The 21,058-nt window shown below is 42.4% G+C and overlaps 1 protein-coding gene across 3 annotated transcripts in view; it reads left to right on the top strand.

The window, feature by feature from the left end:
* Positions 1 to 20,479, top strand: part of shn (zinc finger protein schnurri) — a 102,174-nt gene extending 81,695 nt beyond the window's left edge. For 2 of the 3 annotated variants that reach the window (XM_076188060.1, XM_076188059.1), the window contains 9 exons: positions 398 to 6,084; positions 6,306 to 6,426; positions 7,347 to 8,572; positions 8,700 to 8,889; positions 8,991 to 9,239; positions 10,251 to 10,419; positions 14,943 to 15,142; positions 15,439 to 15,531; positions 18,478 to 20,479. In XM_076188060.1, the coding sequence (XP_076044175.1) occupies positions 479 to 6,084; positions 6,306 to 6,426; positions 7,347 to 8,572; positions 8,700 to 8,889; positions 8,991 to 9,239; positions 10,251 to 10,419; positions 14,943 to 15,142; positions 15,439 to 15,531; positions 18,478 to 18,597 (7,974 nt within the window). In that variant the 5' untranslated portion in view covers positions 398 to 478 and the 3' untranslated portion in view covers positions 18,598 to 20,479. The remainder of the gene's footprint in view (positions 1 to 397; positions 6,085 to 6,305; positions 6,427 to 7,346; positions 8,573 to 8,699; positions 8,890 to 8,990; positions 9,240 to 10,250; positions 10,420 to 14,942; positions 15,143 to 15,438; positions 15,532 to 18,477) is intronic. The other variant, XM_076188061.1, reaches the window with a different exon arrangement.
* The last annotated feature ends 579 nt before the right edge of the window (positions 20,480 to 21,058 follow it).

Raw genomic sequence — 21,058 nt, 5'->3', positions numbered from 1 at the left:
TCACTGTAGGTAGTTGTTGTAGGTTCTCTAGACAAATATAGATGGAAATCACCTGAGCTGGGTGCGTTCCTAGGTGCATCCCTCAGTGTCCTTACTATATATGTGTTTGTCAGGACACTGAGAGATGCACTGAGGAACACACCCAGCTCTGGAAATCACTGACTGTAACAACACCACCACCCTTTGAATGTGTGTACCTCCCTAGTTGTAGTACACAGGAAAAGAGCAATGCTTTTAGGTTTCTGTCTTTTACACTCTAGTTATACCTAGCTTCAAATTCATGTATGCTTCCATTTAGTATGTCTTCTATTAAGCAGATGCATTTTGAATATTTATTCTTATTCTGTCTTTTGACAATTCGTGTATTCTCTTAGTAATACTGCTTTTCATATTTCAGATGACAGACATTGTTGTGGAGGGACTCCGACCTTGACACACCAATGGGGGCAATGCAGAGGTTGGCCGGACTAGTCCACGCATGCGTCCCATGGGTGTGATTACTACGTGTGGGGCCTCCATGACCACCACAGCAGATCTCACTTACGCACACAAGAAGTTCAAGAGGGGAGACAATGATGCCACGCGCAAGTTGGCACTCTCTGTTCCCACTACAGGGATCACCACCACCACAAGCATTGTTAGCTTATCCAGTAACCAGACACAGGACCCAACACCTAGTTCTATAGGTGCTGCTACTGCTGGAGTTACTAAGGACCCATCATGGGACAGAAGAGATTTTAATGGGTTTCCCTCACCAGACACACAAGAAGACTTGGGTAGAGGTAGTGGGGTTAAGCAACAGTGCCATTACTGTGGACAGGAAAGCTCCAAACCTGCTACCCAGGATAAACAGAAGCGTGCACGCACTAACCAACGCCCCTATGCTTGCCAACAATGCAGTGGTGCCCCCAAGACCCACAATCACTCCAGGCAAACTAAGTCCCGCAGTCAAGCCTTCCAGCCTGATGGCACTCTTTCCAACAAAAAATCTGAAAAAACTACAGAGCAGGTGAAAGAAGACTGTCGTGATGGTAAACTGGATGAAGAGGACAAGAGGAAAGCTTGGCTTAGCAAGCAAGGTGCACAAAACACCAGCCAGCCAACTGACCTCTCGGTGCCAAAGTGCAAGAGTGGTGTCATAAGTGATGTACCCAGGTGCCATGATGGAAAAGAAAAGAACTGTGAGGAAACTGCTAGAGAATCAAGAGGCAGAGGGCCATATAAGCCTAAATTTCGAGCTCAATATTCCTTTCAAGAGGAGCCTGATGATGACAAGGTTGGAAGGGCTCCCTCCTGGTCCTCCACAGCATATACCAGTGTTCACTCTGGACATCAGTCTGTATCTCAGGATTTTGTGGACAGAAGACAATCAGATGTTGGAACATATCAGCAGCCTACACCAAGCTTCTCCTCTACACCCAATTCACCTCTACCTCAGGTGGCTGTCAGTCACCTCAACAACAAAAATGTTGTTGTTGAGGGACTTTCCACATTTAGGAAGGATGACGGAGCCAATGGCCGTCGTTCTTCCTCCTCATCTTCCTCTTCATCATCATCATCATCATCCAGTACGTTTCAGGCCACAGCACCTGGAATGTGGAAAGGTATCAAGTCTCCTAGCCCAGAGGTGGTTGGTCAGCACATAACTAAACTCATATCCGAAAACCAAGCCATTGTGGAGACTCATAACCCACTTTGGTCTAAGAAGTACAGAAGACAATCTAGCTTAGGAGGATCATCCAGTGAAGGTGAAGGATCTGTTGGACCCAAGAATCGTCGCTACAGCCTCTCGTCAGATGTAAGTAGCCGTGCATCCAGACTACCTATTAGTGCACAGCAACAACACTCGGCAGCAATGAGGGACCGTAGCCAGTCCTTAACAACAGAAGCAGTGCTGGAAGATGTTCATGCTGCTAATAGTCCCAGTCTTTCAGCACAAACCTATATTCCCATTGCTCACACCTCATCAATGCACAGCGCTTCCAAAACTTCCATATCATCTCAAGGATCTACCTCCTCTTCTTCCTCTTCCTCCTCCTCATCCCCATCACCACTTTTAGAAAGTGCTCAGGCTGAGGGGGTACGAAAAAGAAGCTACCCAGAATGCCCAAAATTTCGGGGATCAATCTCGGTAGACCCAACAGCTGTGCACAATCATCCACAAAATCCTGAAGGTTCAGTCATTAAAAATCTTCTGCTAACACCCCGTAGTGGGAGCGGAGACCAACCTAATGATGGTAGCAAAGCTAATAGTATAGCCACAGCCTCATCTTTAGTGTTAAGCTCTTGTTCACCTAGACCACCAGAAGGAGTGGAGCATCCTCATCGCCTTTATGCTGCCATGCACGGTGGTGGTTCTGGTAGTGAGCGAGGCACCCCTGACTCCATCAAAAGCAACGAAAGCTGTCGATGGGCTACAGAACAAGATGTAGCTGGTGATCCGCATGGCAGAGCTGAACGCCTCGAGTATGATCGTTGCTCTTCTCGGGGATCATCAGGGGAATCCACACGGCGAGGATCTGATGAAGAACCAAGAATTCGGTGTGATGCCACTCCTAGTCCATTGAAAACTGAAGGGAATGTAGGAAGAGGTTCTCCTCCCTCTAAAAGGAGAAGGATGTCGGAGGTTGACTATAGTGGTCAGGATCGATCGATGTTCCTTTCTCCAACATTGTTCTCCCCCAAAGGGAAGGGAAACATCAAAACAGATTCTGGGTCAAGAAGTCTGGATGATATAAACAAAAAGCAGTCAAACCACTTCTTTGGTGGGGAAGTGCAAATTTGTGAAGGCAATGAGTACAAGACTATGAAAATAGATCCAAGCAAGCAGGCCAGTCCTACACTTGATATTCAAATTCCCACACAGCATTTGTCTGGTGCTGTCTTGCCTAGGCTTCCTATGACCACATCACCTCCCACTTCTGTGGTTGTGACAATTGCCAAATCTGGGCTTCATTCTGGTGGTACAATGGTCCAAGTTGACAGTCAGACAAGCTCTTCCACATCTACAAAGACCACAACAAGCATTGCCACCTCTACTTCAGCAGGGCAAGACCATGAGGTGGCTATGCCACCTCAAAGTTCCTTTCCCATAGTAAGCAGCTTATCAAGTGTGTACCGCATGGACCACTTTCCTGTTCCTTCCCATTTCCTATCTAATGTGCAAATGCCATTAACTATCCCAAATGTTCCTGCCCCAAGCCTTGGCACCATTTCTTTTTCACCATACCCAGATCATCCGTCCCTTCTTCACAGTGGAATGGCTTTTCCTCCTGGAGTGATGCCGCAAAGTGTTCATTCCCCGGGAACTACTATGTCCCCACTCCATCATCATCCATCTCAGTCCTCATCCCATTTGCAGGTACCAGGAGACCAAGACTCTGAGTCTTGTAAGATGTTCCTAAAAGTGCCAAGCCACTCTATGGTTGGGACAGGGGAGAATAAAGCTGTGCCCTATGTACCAGGTATACCAGGCCCATATTCTCAGGCAAATTCTATCCTGACGCCACCTAGCATAGTTGCTTCCAGTCAAACCTTTCCATCATCTTCAGTTAATTGTGTCAGTCCCAACAAAGATCATGCCCAAAAGTCAAATATAAGGGAATCTGCAAGTCCTCGAGAGACTTGTGCTAGTCCAAAGGATGTTAATATGTCTCATACTATGAACACAGTTCATACAAAAGACATGCATTCAAGCTTTCGAGAAGGCCAAGGTAGTATTAGAGCTGCAAGCACAAGAGATCATCAAGAACTGCGTTCAAAACCAAGAGATATGAATACTGGTAGTGGCCAAAGGGATTCACATGGAGAACTAAGAGATGTACATGGTGACATGAGAAATGTACCTACAGATATTAGAAATGCACATATGGAGCATAGGATTCCACATAATGAACTTAGAAATCCACATGTAGATCCAAGGAACATTCAATCTGATTCAAGAAACATACAAACCAGAAATTCACATTCAGACCCAAGACATACACATGTAGATCCCCGAACTTTACCATCTCATTTAAGAAATACACACACAGATCCCAGAAGTACACATGCAAATTCAAGGAGTGTGCATTCAGAAGCTCGTAGCTCACATGCAGATCCTAGAACTACACTTACAGACCTTCAAAATGCACACTCTGATGTCAGAAATATACATGCTGATTCAAGGCAAACAAATCACACAAATATGCATGTAGACCCACACTCTGTTCAAAGAGATCCTAGAAATGCCCACTCTGGTCCAAGAAGTGTCAGCACAGATCCTAGAAATATGCCTGTAGAGCCTAGAGTTGTTCAGGGAGACCCTAGAAGCATACATTCAGATCACAGAACTGTGCATGATATGAGAAATGTTCAAACAGATCCCAGACATATTCCTACAGATCACAGAAGTACTCATTTAGATCCAAGAAATATTCATACAGATCACAGAAATATACATCCTCTCACAGGAAGTGGGCAGGCAGATGCAAGGGACATTCCTGCAGATTCACGGAACATTAGTATTGGACGGAGGGATACACATTCTGAAACCAGAGTTATGCATGGAAGTAAAGAAGTGCATTCAAGCAATAGGAATGTGCATGGAGAGGGCCATGAAGTTACCATAAGTAGGGTTGTGCACCTAGATACTAGAGAAATACATATGGTGAACAGAAATGTTCATGGAGATAGTAGAGAAGCACACGTAGTCAACAGTAGGACTATGAATACAAATCCCAAGGATTTAAAGGGAGACTCAAAGGACATAAAAGTGAATTCCAAGGACAATTCGTATTATCCTAGGGAGACCCAATACAATAATACCATTCCACTTAATGAACCAAGGGATAAAGTAATGAATCGATATGATAGCAGTAGCAGTAATCCAAGGGATTTAACTGTTACTACAAGAGATACTCAAGGGATGAGTGGAAGAAGGGAACCTACAGAAGGAAGGGAAAAGCAGCAGTATCAACATGGAAAGACAACTGCAAAAACTGTTCCTTCCCCACAATCTTGGGTTGAAGTAATTAGTCCCAGGCCTCCATCAGTAACCAAAACATCTCATATGGTTGTGCACCCTTCTTTTACAATTTCCCCATCTCTTGAAGACAGTAAATCTAAGACTGCTCAGCAACAAGAGAAGTTGCCAAAGCCAGTAGGTATGTCAGGAGATGATGACAAGTTCCTAGTTCCACGTAAGCGTCCCAACTCACTGGCTCTGAAACCTCAACCTTTTATGCCAAAGTCCTCATTAGCATTGATTGGCACCACACTTGTGAGTCCTGACACTCCAAGGCCCAGAAAGTCTTATGGGCAGCTCTTCCTTAATGGCTCAGCATACACATATCTTGGTTTGAAAGTTTCCACAAAGTCCTATTTTTGTTGTATATACCGGCCACAGCCCATGTATGTTCCCCAGTCAACAGATCCCAAACTCTCCATGTACTCCAACTGGCAGCCAAGGAAACCAGCAGATGATAACCCCTTCAATCTCACCCCATCAGAAGCCATGGGGCTCTACTCCTCGTGCACTTACAACCGTGCATATACCATTGCTAGAGACAAGAAGGTTGAAATGATTACTACTCAGGCTTCATATTGGAAAGAAAATGCAAAAGAGACAAAAAACCAAAAGACAAAAGATGTGGACCCCAAGCCCTTTGATCCAGCTACTATAGGTGGGAACAAAGTTGAAAGGCTAGAAAACATAATGACAGGATTGGTTGATGATGAAAGACCAGAAACTTTTGTTGATGTTAATTCCAAAGTAAAGGTGGAATCTGCTGATGAGAAGGAAGAGGAGCTGCAGACATGTGTAGAGGCCAAAATTGATGTTGATAACAGTTGCAGTAGTAGTAGCAGCAATAGTAGTAGTTGTAGTAGCACTACAGGAGGTGAAGGCAGTCAAGCCAAACGGATTAAAATCTTTGAAGGTGGCTTCAAAAGTGATGAGGACTACACCTATGTACGAGGAAGGGGCCGAGGGCGCTATGTGTGTGGTGTGTGTGAAATTCGGTGTAAAAAGCCGTCCATGCTCAAGAAACACATTCGCACACACACAGATATGCGACCATACTCCTGCCAACACTGCTCTTTCAGGTAAATTTTTCACTTAATCCTCTGATTCTAGTAGTGGCTTATTTTTCATGACATAGTAATTTATTTTTCTTGTGAATTCAGATCATGTCTTTCAATTTCTTAAAGAATAGGAAAAGATTGTATTTTAGATTTAGATTTAAATAGTTATAAAGAATTTTGTGATTTACATAACTGGATCATAACCTACATGCAGTAGTTAACAGTTCTTGCTGTTTCAACAGCTTCAAGACAAAGGGAAACCTTACTAAACACCTCAAATCCAAGGCACATTACAAGAAATGTGTTGAACTGGGTATTACGCCAAATTCAGGCACTGATGACAGCTTGGGAGAAGATGGAACGGTTAGTGGTTTTTATCATTTAGATATGATTTTGCAGTAAAGCACCTGTTGTTGGATGCTTTTTGGGTTTACACCTTCATGGATATAAATATTTTTTGATTATCTGAATGAACTTGAGATGAAAAGGGAAAGCGAGTATGATTCTTATTCTGATCATTATACTATTTTTTCTTCTCTGTTCAGAGGACAGCATTTGTGATATTGTGGGAGGGTCTCTTACTGTGTGTCTATTGTTCTCATGTGCTGTTTTATGGGAGGGATTTTGGTTTCATGAGTGTAGTTGTTCCATTGTAAGCCATTATAATTGTAACTGAAGTCTCACTGAATTTAAGGTATACAACAGTGGTGTAAAAGGCTAGAGTTATATACATACATACATACATATACCAAGGCTTTTTCCCCCTTCCAAGGGAGGTAGCCAAAAAGGGAAAGGCATAAAAACACTCCCACCCATTTCATCCCTAAATACACTCCACACCCCTCCCACCCTCCCTCTCATCTGAGAGTTATATAGTAGCACTAAAATCCCATTATCACTAAATAGTTATGGAAATATTGATCTGACAACACCTACATAAGATTGAATGTCATGTGGAACAAAAAATGAGGTCATTGGTCACCAAGATATCAAGCAAAGATCACTGTTAGAGATAAATGAACAGGAACCCAAGAGCAGTTTATTGTTCAAGTTCATCTCCATTTTTTGTTTGTAGCAGTAAACTGCATTCAGAAGATGACATATAGGTCACATGTCCTCATTTTTTGTATTAATTTTTTTATGCATTTATTTATTTGCATTATACCTATCATAGATGAATTATTCTTATCATCTCATTAGTTAAAATATCGTCCCTCAGTCTTTCAGAATTTTCATATTCAAACTTTAATTATTTTTTAAATTTAAACGTATTGCCTTTGCAGGAAAGGTATGGAGAAAAGATGGAGGAAGACAATGAAGATGATGATGATGAAGAAGACGAGATGGATGATGATGATGATGAAGATGATGAGGAAGAAGATGATAGAAGCTCTAACAAGGACCAGTTTATAGATGCAGTTCAGAAGGAGAATGAATCTGGGGATAAGAAGCTCAGTGTTATCTCAAGTGTTGCATGTAGTTTAGCATCCCCTTCCATCATTACATCAAATCTTGGCTCATCACAAAGCATGATGGTCATTACAACAGTGCACAGCAGTGCTGAAAGTCAGAGGTACTATATTCCACGAGCCAGGGATGAAGGCCAACAAACTTTGGTCAGAAGTACTGGAGAAAGTTCTTCTGAGGGTAACCCCCCCTTGGCCACAGCAAGTAGTGATGAGTCACCCATGGATCTCAGCCTGAAGCCTATAGAACGGCCTTCTGTTCTGAATCTTTCAGTAGCTGTAGTAGACCAAAAGGAAACTGTGAGTCCAGCCAGACCAAGTTTCCTTTCCTTGACCAGTAGGAGTACAGGAAATGAGCTTAAAGTTCAGGCAGGGCCTGGTATTCTGAAGTCACCTTGCACACCAACTACTCCCATCAAAGAACATCCATCTGAAATTCTTTCCCCTGTAACAAAGTCTTCAACTCTTCTAGAATCTATCTATAGTACCACCAATCGTATAGCAGCCTCATCTGTGGATAAGAATGGTACAGGGCCCCTCTGGCAAGATACTGGAAGCAGTTCCATGTTGCAAGCTTATCTAACAGAACGAGCTGTGTTAGACACAACTATAAAGCGACACCAGTACAAGAGCTCGTCTTCAGATACTTCTCCAGATTCACCAGCAAATCCTTCAAGTGCCATAGCTACAGCTGCTATCACCAATACTCCAGTACAATTATCATCTTCAAGTCAAGTTTCAGTGCTTGATAGGGAACCCCCAGCTACTGAAGAAACTAGAACAGCTCCTTCACAGTTGGACAAGACAGGACTTCCTTTGACAGAAACTTGTGTTACATTGACTCAAGTTTCAAGTGTATCCACCGTTACCACCACTTGCACCACATCTTCATCGTCCCTTAATGTGTCAAGCTCAAGCCAAGCGCCTCCTGCAACAACTCGAATGCCAACACCACCAGCAAACCTAACTGTGCTCAATAAGGGTGGTGCTGACAATAAGACAGCCTTTCTGGTTCCCAGTGGTGTTATGCCATCCTTCAACAGGTAATTTTCTCTTTGCTTTCCTCCTCTTCAGTAGCTGAAATGCTTAATTGCCAGGATGTGTAGAATACAAAACCTGTGATGTATTGGAGTAATTTGAATGCTTATGGTTGCCTTCTTTAAAACTCAGAAGCAGTGGGGATGATGGCAAGTGTCAGTGCAATATATGCCACAAGGAATTCACAAAACATTCGCAGCTGAGTTTGCACATAAACATTCACTACATAGAGCGCCCGTTCCGATGTGAACCATGTGCTGTATCCTTTCGTAGCAAAGGTCATTTACAGAAACATCAGCGTTCAACCAGTCATCTCAACAAGGTAGTAGCATTCTTATCTTGCCAGACTTCTAGTGAAATTTTAACTATGTGTGGTAATTATTCTTTGGAATCAATAATCATTTTCTTTTTCCATAATGGCAGCTGAGCATGAACATGACCTTTGGCACACCTACTGTAGATAATCCACGGCCCTTCAAATGTCGTGACTGCAAGAGTGCCTTCCGAATCCATGGGCACTTGGCCAAGCACCTGCGCTCTAAAATGCACATCATGAGACTTGAATGCTTGGGTAAACTACCATTTGGTACCTATACTGAGATTGAACGCTCAGGTATCAGTCTCAATGACATTGATACATCAGACTGTGATAACTCACTTGAGAGTTTACAGGTTGGTCTAGATATTTGTGTGATTTAATTTTGAAAACCTTATAAGTACAAACCAAAAGGCCTTTTCTCCCTTATAGGGGGTGGCTGAGTCAATACATACACCCATCCCACCCCCATCTGAAACCCATTTTATCACAACTCCATCTCAGTACTTCATGCATGGAGGGTCAACCTTATCCCAGCCATATCACAAGTGTCAAAGGCAATGCAGCAAGATACAGTACCTCCATTAGCAAATCCCAGTAGCTGGAACTAATTGACTTCCACAATTTTGTTTGATGACAACACCCCCTTCTCATCCACTTGAAAATTTTTTCTTCCATTACAACTGCTTTCCATTCACCTCTATCTTTTATACCTCCCCTTTGTATTTCAAGTTCACTTAATCCACTTCTGTTTTCCACACTTTTATTGTAGTCTTTCCACACTTATCCTTACCATATAACCACGTCAGTACTTTATGATCAACACTACCTGATAGCCCTCTTTCCACCCCTGCTCTCTGCCTTACCACTGGATTTCTCATTCAGTTCATCCTCATAATGTGTATCATACTTCTTTGCACTTTATCTTGGAGATGTTTAGGCCTTTCCTTTTACCTTCCTCAAATTCCAATTCTCCATTCTGGACAATGCTTTAGGCACAATCATTATCTTGAGCAACTTTCTCTTTGTGTTCATCCCCAAATGTCTGTTTCTTATACTTGGAGCCCCTCACTAAGTCCAACCCACCACCATCACCACTTGGTGCACACCTCATTACTGTACTTCTATGTTTGATTGATTGAATTTTTTTTTTTATGGTTTAACGTCACACACTCCCCCCTAACGAGAGGCTAGGACGGTGCCCCTCACAGAGGGCTTTGTAGCTATGTACATTATGATAATTGAATTGTAATAGTGATGCAGTATCTATCTACATACTAAGGGGTTTTTCACCCTTATGAGGGAAGTCCATGTAAAATTATATAATGGAATTGTATTTGAGAATAAACTTTTCATGTTTATTTCAGGTGATGGCTACAAAGTTGTATGAAAATGATCCAGTCAAACTTGCAGCCTGGCAACAGCAGCAGCAGCAGCATCGAGTTCGTACAATTAGTAACTCCTCTACCAATTCTGATGATTATCCGTTCCTTGAAGACCAGGATGAGCAGCCAAACCGTGGTGATGATGACACAGGTATGAGAGATAGCTTCAGAAATGTTTACCTTACTACAAATAGTAGCAAGGGAGCATTCACTGGTTGTCAGTTGTTGTTATGTAGAAAGGTGGAGGAAATATTTGTTTAAGTTGACAAAGATCTTGGTCCTGGTCAGTTTAATGCCAGCCCTTCAGGGTTGCACCTCCAGAGGTGAGGGGGTTGACAGGTTTTGAATATGGATGCAGGAGCACCTCTGACAGGTACATACATACATTCATATACCAAGGCTTTTTCCCCCTTACAAGGGAGGTAGCCAAAAAAGGAAAAGGCATAAAATCATTCCCACCCATTCCATCCCTGAATACACTCCACACCCCTCCACCCTCCCTCTTATCTTAGCACCTCCTGGATGACGGGTCATCCCTTCACCTTGTCCACTGCCCTGGGTCAGAAGCAGTGTCGCAAGACACAGCACATCCACAGCAAGGCCGCTTCATTAAATTGGTGACCCCCCCTTTCCGTCCCCCCATGCATAAAAGGAGAAGACGGGGAGAAATCCCTTCGGGCTGCGTCAAATTTTGCTCACACATACTAACCTGCTCATTCCACCTCATGCATCACAACATCCTCCATATACAACCATTCTCCATGTTGGGAAAAAGGATTGTGGTACTCCCCAAGGCAGGCGTAGCTCCTCCTTCACCCCATACCATACAACACATAATGGAAGACTGCATTATACACAATCATGCACGCAAACAACACAACATACACTCTATAAATGATTTGTGGGAAAGCCCAGTTTCGGCTGTAGCATTCCTTGGGGAGACGGGACTGCTCGGACAGACAGTCTAGGGAACGACAACAACAACAACAACAACCATTCTCCATTCACCCGTCTTCTGTCCTCTCCCGTCCTTCCTCAACAGACATTCCCCTCTTCCCCAAAGCCCCCTTCACCCCATCCATCCACCTCATCCTAGGACGTCCCCTCATGTTCACTCCCTCCACATCTGCCTTCCATACCTCTTTTACTAGTCTTTCTTCACTCATTCTTTCCATGTGTCCAAACCATCCTAATACTCTTTCATCAACCCTATCTCCCAACTCCCTTTCCACCCCTGTTCTCCTCCTCACCTCCTCATTTCTCACTCTATCTAGCCTAGTAACCCCTATCATAATTTTCAGACACCTCATCTCAAACACATTCAAACTCCTTCTCTCTTCCTCTCTTATGTTCCATGTTTCTGCCCCATACAGTGCTGTTGGCACAATCACTCCTTCATATAGTCTCCTCTTAGCATCCATTCCCAAATGTCTATTCCTCATTACACTCTTTAATCCACCAAGGCATTTACTCGCTTCTCTCAATCTACATTCTACCTCCACCTTCACTATACTTTTTCCTGCCACATTTGCACACAAGTATCTAAAACTATCCACTTCCTCCAGTCGCTCTCCCTTAATGCTCACTTCCAGATTACTGCCACTTTCACCCCTTGTACATCTCATCACCTTACATTTACCCACATTTATCTTTAGGTTTCTTCTATCTCATACTCTCCCAAACTCTGTCACCAACTTCCTCAATCCCTCCTCCGATCCTGCCACAAGCGCAGTGTCATCCGCAAACAACAGCTGGCTCACCTCCCATTTTTCTCCATTTTCTTTAACCATCTCCAATCCCTGACCCACTACCCTTGCATTTACCTCTTGCACTACCCCATCCATGTATAAGTTGAACAGCCAGGGCGACATAATGCATCCTTGACGAAGTCCCACCTTTACCTCGAACCACTCACTCTCTCCATTTCTAATCCTGACACAAGCTCTACTACTCTCATAAAAACTCTTGACAGCTGTTAGAAGCTTTCCTCCTATCCCATATATCTGCATAACCTCCCACGGTGCCTTTCTGTCTACCCTATCGTAAGCCTTTTCCAGACCCATAAAAGTCCAAAAAACATCCTTCTACTTTCCTATAGCTCTCTCACATATCTGTCTTACCACAAAGATCTGATCTACACAACCTCTACCTGTCCTAAATCCACACTGTTCCTCACCAATTACTCCCTCTGTTCCTCTCCTAATCCTCTCAATCAAGATCCTCCCATAAGCCTTCCCAACTACACTTAACAAGCTAATCCCTCTGAAACTACTACATTCACACTTGTCCCCTTTTCCCTTGTAAAGTGAAACTATACAGGCACTCTACCCTCTCTCCAGCAAACATTAAATAACCTCACCAGCCAGTCCACCATCACTGTACCTCCTTTTTTTAGACATTCTGCATGGCATTCATCCAGACCAGGTGCTTTACCAGCTTTCATCATCTTAACAACTGCCTTCACTTCATCCTTCCTTATTTCTCCTTCATTTTCCTCACTCATCACGGTCATTTTCTTAGCATTTCCCACTGCAACTATCTTTCCCTCCCTATCCTCCTTCACATTTAGCAACTCCCTAAAATATTCTGCCCATCTTCCCCTTACTGCCCTCTCTTCCATTATCATCTCTCCATCTGCATCTTTTACCTTTTCTTCTCTACTTGATTCGCCTCCTCTTCCTCTCTTAATTTCTTTCCAAAACATCTCTGACAGGTACCCTTTATTAATATTGAGTAGATACAACCCCACTGTTATTAGGGCTGCTTTTTGTTAATTTTTTATGACTATATACCAAGGGCTTCTTCCCCTGTATAAGGGAGGTCTCCAAAGTCAAGACCCAAACTTTAGGGTTCTGGTTTGAAAACTCCTTCCAGACCTATTATGCCTTAACTTTTTGTAGGAATATACTACTTAAGGTTACAGACAGCAGGATACTTAGTCCCATCTCTCCATCCTATTGTAGTTGATTTTTACAACCCAAATTGGAAAACTTGGTGGCAATATTCTTTCCCTTACCTCAGGGGACATACATGAGGAGCTACGATGAGAGGGAGAAAGGGTGGTGGGTGGGAGTGAGTATGTGCCATTTAACTTGGCTGCCTCCTTTGTACATACATATACCAAAAGATCTTTTCCCCTAACAAGGGAGGTAGCCAAAAAACAAAGGCAAAAAAAAATAAAACACTCCCACCCATTTCATCCCCAACACACTCCACTCCCCTCCATCCTCTTCCCTCCCTCCCTTTGTAAGGGGGAAAAAGCCCTTGTTATATGATAAATAGCCAAGTCAAGCCACACACCCAATTCCCACCCTCACCCTTTAACTCCCATCCAAATTTTAGAGATTTGGCTGGAAATCTTCCAGCTCTTATGCCTTGACTTACATGGGAATCATGGTGGAGGAATCCTTTCCTCTCCCTACCACAGGGAACTGTTGCCTGTTGAGCAGGGAGGGGTATAGTCTTTGATAGCTACACTTTAGGTTGGCACAGGGAAAGATAAAGCCTCTTTGGGCTTTATTGATTTATTGTAGTGAGGTATTTACAGAGTGGGGAAGTAATTCCCTATGGGTAGAGTCCCCAGATGCTCCCTCTAAGGGAGAGTCCCCTCGGTGCTATAGTTGCAGGGTTTAAGTTCACAGAAACGGTTCCATCAACATTTCTGTGTGAGATTGCCTATGCATAGTTTCTACAAAAATATTTGTGGGTTGTAGGTGTAATGTTTCTAGTTAGTATTTGTGAATGTGCCTTGATGTAGTATATGTTTTATAGTTATGATTATATAGTTTGGTAGGTATTAGGAAATGGTTAATGATCTGTCTGGGAAGATACTTGTGGCATTAATTGGAAAGGCTGCCACATCTGAGTCACTTTCATCCACATTAACCCTGAAGAAACATCCTTCCACTCCACCACATGCTTACCTATCTCTTCACTTTCTAGTATAGCTAACCCTTCTCTCTCTCATCCTCTCTTCACTTCTGACTCCCAAACTCAAACCCACCCCTCCCTTTCAAATTAATTTCACTCAGTGCCAACACATCCATTTTTCTTCTCACAAACATACTGCCTATCTCCTCCCTTTTACTCCTGTCTGTACCCTGACCCTCTCATAACTATGTCTTTTTTTTAGGAAGGTCTTTGGGGCTACAGAGAGAAGGATGCCTAGTCCTATTCCCATCCCATTTTTTGTTGCCTTTTACGACACAAGTAGGAACACTCGATGGCATTATTCTTTCTCCCCTACAACAGGGTTTGGTGAAAAAGGAAATGTACAATCAGAGAAGTAATACAGGACAAGATTAAGAGTGGGGGGACAGCATAACAGAGGGACAGTCATAATATAATAAAGTAGCATTATTTCACTATGAATAGAGATTTCCTCTATCACAGACAAAATTATGTGTGACTGGTCCATAGTGTCATCCCATGTAGACCCTAAAGTATCAAATGCATGCTACTGAGTAGATTTGAACCTTACAATAACATGCAGCTAATACAAAAATAAAAATAAAATAGATAAATAGATAAATAAAATAAATAAATCCCCATGTGTACCTCGCAGTGCTTTTTTTTTTTTTTTTATTATTATTATTATTATTATCATTCATTATCATTATTATTACTATTATTATTGAATACATGTATATATATATTTCTTTATCTTCTGTGTAGGTGATGAAGATGAGGATGGCATGTTGCCAACCTCCCAAGAAGCTACACAGCATCAACATCAGCACCTTATACAACAGCATCCCGTGCAACAGCAGCCACAACAGGGACTGCAGGAAATCTCCATTCCACGGGCAGCTTCAAATAGTCCTCAGCCCACCATCCTAAACCTTGCTTCCCTGCCACCCATTGAAGTGGGATCGGTAGGTTGCCTTTCTTCATCTATTTAAAGGATGTATAACACCCAAAGTTCAGGGAGTGTTATCTTTAGTATTTTGAATAAAGTTATCTACACTGGTTTTTATATAATATATGTAATGGTTAGGGTGTGTCACCCATTTTATGAGGGGTATTTGAATTACAGAATAAAATTTCATGGCATCAATGTCCGAAAATGTTGGGTATGAGGGAATGAAATGCAAACATCTGTTACACAAGCCAAGAAAGTTATTATCATTGTTGTTTTATTTATTTATATACTTTTTTTCTCCTACTTCAGGGTGCCACAGCTGGACTTGTTGCGTGCCATATTTGCCACCAAAAATTCCTGGATATGAAAGATTTTGAAGTTCATTACCACACTCAACATCAGGTTTGTAGATATTTTCTATTTTGTCAGGGATATTTGTTTTGCTGTCAGATGGGACCAACAAGTGCCTTCATAAGGTGTTTCCTGTCTCCAAAACCCATCAACACTCATTCACCTTTACTCAGGATTTCCTTTTCAATTGTTTTACATAATTTCCTCACACTTTTTCACAAGACAAGAGCTGAGAGGTTAAGCTTATTACTTTCCCTCCAATGAGCTCATGACAAGTACATACATATACCAAAGGTTTTTCCTCCCTTACAAGGGAGGTAGCCAAAAAGAAAAAGGCGGAAAAACCATTCTCACCCATTCCATCCCTAATACACTCCACTCCCCTCCACCCTCTACCCTCCCTCTTATCTTGGCACCTCTTGGATGACAGGTCATCCCTGCACCTTGTCCACTGCCCTGGGTCAGAAGCAGTGTCACAATCAGAAAAGGAGAAGATGGGGAGAAATCCCTTCAGGCTGCATCAAATTTTCTCACACATACTACCTCAACCCCCATTCCCTCACCCATTCCACCTCGTGCATCACATCATCCATATACAACCATTCTCCATTCACCCGTCTTCTGTCCTCTCCCGTCCTTCCTCAACAGACATTCCCCTCTTTCCCAAACCCCCTTCACCCCATCCATCCATCTCATCCTAGGTCACCCCCTCATGTTCATTCCCTCCACATCTGCCTTCCATACCTCTTTTATTAGTCTTTCTTCACTCATTCTTTCCATGTGTCCAAACCATCCTAATACTCTTTCATCAACCCTATCTCCCAACTCCCTTTCCACCCCTGTTCTCCTCCTCACCTCCTCATTTCTCAGTCTATCTAGCCTAGTAACCCCCATCATACTTCTCAGACACCTCATCTCAAACACATTCAAGTTCCTTCTCTCTCCTTCTCTTATGTTCCATGTTTCTGCCCCATGTAGTGCTGTTGGCACAATCACTCCTTCATATAATCTCCTCTTAGCCTCCATTCCCAAATGTCTATTCCTCATTACACTTTTTAATCCACCAAGGCATTTACTCGCTTCTCTAAATCTACACTCTACCTCCACCTCCACTCCACTCTTTCCTGCCACATTTGCACCCAAGTATCTAAATCTATCCACTTCCTTCAGTCGCTCTCCCTTAGTGCTCACTTCCAGTCTATTGCCACTTTCACCCCTTGTACATCTCATCACCTTACTTTTACCCACATTCATCTTCAACTTTCTTCTTTCACATTCCCAAACTCTCTCACCAACTTCCTCAATCCCTCCTCTGATCCTGGTTCAAGCTCAGTGTTGTCCGCAAACAACAGCTGGCTCACCTCCCATTTTTCTCCATTTTCTTTAAACATCTCCAATCCCTGACCCACCACCCATGCATTTACCCCTCGCACCACCCCATCCATGTATAAGTTGAACAGCCAGGGCGACATAACACATCCCTGATGAAGTCCCACCTTTACCTCGAACCACTCACTCTCTCCATTTCTAATCCTGACACATGCTCTACTACTCTCGTAAAAACTCTTGACAGCTCCTAGAAGCTTTCCTCCTATCCTGTATATCTACAAAACCTCCCATAGTTCCTTCCTGTCTACCCTGTCACAAGCCTTTTCCAGATTCATAAATGCCCAAAAAACATCTTTACCTTTTCCTATAGCTTTCTCACATATCTGTCTTACCACAAAAATCTGATCTACGCAACCTCTACCCATCCTAAATCCACACTGTTCCTTGCCAATTACTCCCTCTGTTCCTCTCCTAATCCTCTCAATCAAGATCCTCCCATAAGCCTTCCCAAACTACACTTAACAAGCTAATCCCTCTGAAACTACTACACTCACACTTTTCCCCTTTTCCCTTGTAAAGTGGAACTATACAGGCACTCCTCCAGTCCTCCGGCACTCTACCCTCTCTCCAGCAAACATTAAATAACCTCACCAGCCAGTCTACCATCACTGTACCTCCTTTTTTTAGACATTCTGCATGGCAACCATCCAGACCAGGTGCCTTACCTGCTCTCATCAACTTAACAACTGCCTTCACTTCATCCTTCCTTATTTCTCCTCCATTTTCCTCACTCATCATGGTCATTTTCTTAGCACTTCCTACTGCAACTATCTTTCCCTCCCTATCCTCCTTCACATTTAGCAACTCCCTAAAATACTCTGCCCACCTTCCCCTAACTGCCTTCTCTTCCATTATCATCTCTCCATCTGCACCTTTTACCTTTTCTTCTCTACTTGATTCGCCTCCTCTTCCTCTCTTAATTTCTTTCCAAAACATCTTTTTATTACTTTCAAAATTTTGTCATACTCTTACCCCATTTCACATGTGCTCTCCTCTTTGCCTCCTTTACCTTGTGCTTTACTTCTCTTCTCTTTTCTTTGTACCTCTCAAATGACTCCCTCGTCCTATTTTGTAACCCATCTGTGAAAGCTCGCTTCTTCTCTTCTACAACCTTCTTTGTTTCCTCATCCCACCATTCACTACCCTTCCTTCTATTTCTTCCTGTCCTTGTTCCACACACCATCTTTGCACACTTTGTGACCTCACCATCCCTATTCCTCTTCCACTCCTAGCTCTACTCTATCCTTCACTCCGTAGTTTTTTTTTTTTGAGGGTGTTAGAGATTTAAAATCAGATAGGGAGATTATTCCCTCAGGACCACCACATACAGGTACACATTGTTGGTCCTAGATTGATTGAATGAACAGATTAAGGGTCAATTAGAGTTTGAACTGTAATAGAATTACATTGGATTTCCTCAAAATAAATCTGGCCATTGATTAATGCAGCCATAGAAACATTATTAAATGAATTGTCATATCAGTGAATGCAGTCCTGCAAGAGAGACCAGGGGAACAGTGATTGATTGGTTGGTTGTAGCATGCTTTTCACTGCCACTGTACAAAAGAGAAAGATTTATATGTGTGTCAATTCTATCATTCATTGCAGGAACACCAGTCCCAGCCACAGCAGCAACAACAGCAGCTTCCAGCTCAGTCATCTCCCCGACTATTGTCCTGCGAATCTACAAGGCCTGAATGTAGCAGGGATAGCTGTTGGCACACTTAAAGAAATGCTGTTATGGAAAAGTTAACCATGTCTGATTCTGGACAGCCTAAAGAAGAGCAGTAACTGGTGGGCTGCACTAGTTTGGTATGGGAGTCGGGCTTTGATTGGTCAAAGAATTAGATAAATAAGTAGATGAACAAATGACTGACCAGTGGTACAGTAGCAATATGTGCAGCATTGAAGTTGTTATACAGTTGCATAGCTCAAATGTATTGGTTAAGCTGGAAGAGAATGGACTTTGAGCTGGAAGGTTTCATTGTAATCTAAATGACACTTGATAGAAAGTGGAATGCTCAGCTCACTCTTCGGCTTGTAAGTTAAATTGCACTGACCAAAGTGAAAATGAAATTCTGGAAGGGATATAGCAATCCAATACTGCACTGCCGGGGACATTGTTCAATCGAGCATAACAGTTCACTATCAGGTATGTTGTACCTTAAAGCCAGTTTGTGCTTTTTGTAATAGTATTTTGTAGCATCACACCTGAGAATATACAGTATTCTCCATCCTGAGAGTTGAATTATTTTTATACTGAAACATCAAAAACATTGGTAGCCTGTTGTGAAGAAGAAACCACAAATCAGGCTTGGTGATATAGCAGAGGACTGGTGATGAGGACGTGTGAGGATATTGTGAAAAGATATCTGCAAATATCAGTGTGCAAGTGAACTAAGTGTGGCTAAGGAACAAAAAGAGTGCAAATACAAAAAAGGGGTTGTGGGTATTACCACTGATTAAGTACACAACAATGGAGATATTGATAGAAGAAGTGAACTTCAAGTACTGGTCCGGTGATGATGAAATGGTGACCAAGTTGCCAGTGTTGTGGTTGTAGTGACTAAGGAGTCGTGCTTGGCTCAATCTATTTTGTACATAGACTTGCTAAACTTTTGTACGAGGTGAACAGGTCCTGTATTATCCTTTTCACCTATGTGTGGATTTTATTTTATTTTATTATTATTTTTATTATTATCTTTTTTTTTTAATGGGTTCACAGATGTATGATTGAACAAAGGCCAAATATTAAAGAAGGACAAGAAAAAAATTAAATTATGACTCTAAGGTACAATGCTCACACACTACAAAAGCACCGCCATTTAATAATGACCTTCGTATGACAATCTTGATGTTCTAATGGGGCAAAAAGTCTGCCTTCTTTTGTAGAACCAATGACTTGTACAAGAGTGCTTTGAAGCTGCAACTTTGTACATTTCTGAGGATTTAGTTACATGACCAACCGACTTGTATTTAAAGGAGGTATATAAGGCAAGATGTTTTATTGGTTAGACTTATGGCAGTATGTACACTGCCTGCTGGCTCATCTTTTGCCCATACATTTGTTTGGACATAGAATTGTCTGTATTTGTGTAATTTACTAAGTGGAGTGCCTGCCTTCTGTGCTGGGGAAAGTTCTCTGGGTCCTCTCTTCTTGTATTTGTTGTTGTTGTTACTGTTGTTGTTATGTTTTCAAACTATGGAGGATAAGAACCAACCCAGCTGGGGAAGGTAAGGGAAATGAATGTGCTCACCAACTCTAAAAGAAAGGTTTTATGTATGTAAGGGGTGGGACTGTCTTGTAATCTATGTTTGTATACTGTATTGTGTAATGTCATGTGAGTATTGTGTGTTGACTTGCATACAGTATTCATAATTCATTGTGTGTGTGTCCATATACAGTAGAGTTTCTATTTAGCGCGAGATACATACCTTTTACCTTCGCGTTATTGAGCAACGCGTTAAATTGTGAAATATATATACATATAAAATGAGGATAGGTTCCAGAAATGATACAAGAGTCAGAAAGTGGGAACTGCCATAGAGTTGTTGCAGCAATACGTCAGCCTATACCTAGCATCCAGGTTAATAAAAGTGATATAAAGTATTAACATCCTTTGTTTGAAAACTTATATTCTAAGAAATACAAGCTCATGGATATAAACCTCAATAAAAGAAGACATAGAATCATACCCTGCATTTCATAGATAGCTGAAGTGAACAATGGAAAATAATTGGCGATTATCTTGGTTAACTGCTCAGGTCTTCACTGCATTGCTTCTGATCTGGGCACTGGGCAGGAGACAGATGACCATCCATAAGGAGCTAAAATAAGAGGGAAAAAAGGGTGGTGGATGGGAGTGGACTTATGCCTTTTACTTTGGCTACCTCCCTTAGAAGGGGGAAGAATTCCTTGGTATATGCATACATATACCAAGGGCTTTTACCCCCTTGCAAGGAAGGTGGCCAAAGTCAAAGACATAAATTCACTCCCACCCATTTCATTCCCACATGCTCCACTCCCATTCATCATCCCTCCCTTCCTCTTTTCTTGGCTCCTCATAGATGACAGGTCATCCCTGCATCTTGCCCATTGCCCCAAGTCAGAAGCAATGCAGCAAGACACAGCTCCGTCCCCTCGTGCAGAAAAAGAGAAGACTGGGAGAAATCCCTTTGGGCTACATCA

Source organism: Oratosquilla oratoria, chromosome 7 (genome assembly GCF_046742065.1).
Source record: "Oratosquilla oratoria isolate Oo_2021 chromosome 7, ASM4674206v1, whole genome shotgun sequence".
Classification (NCBI taxonomy): domain Eukaryota; kingdom Metazoa; phylum Arthropoda; class Malacostraca; order Stomatopoda; family Squillidae; genus Oratosquilla; species Oratosquilla oratoria.
The sequence above is the reverse complement of the archived record's forward strand: the minus strand, read 5'-3'. Positions and strand labels throughout refer to the sequence as shown.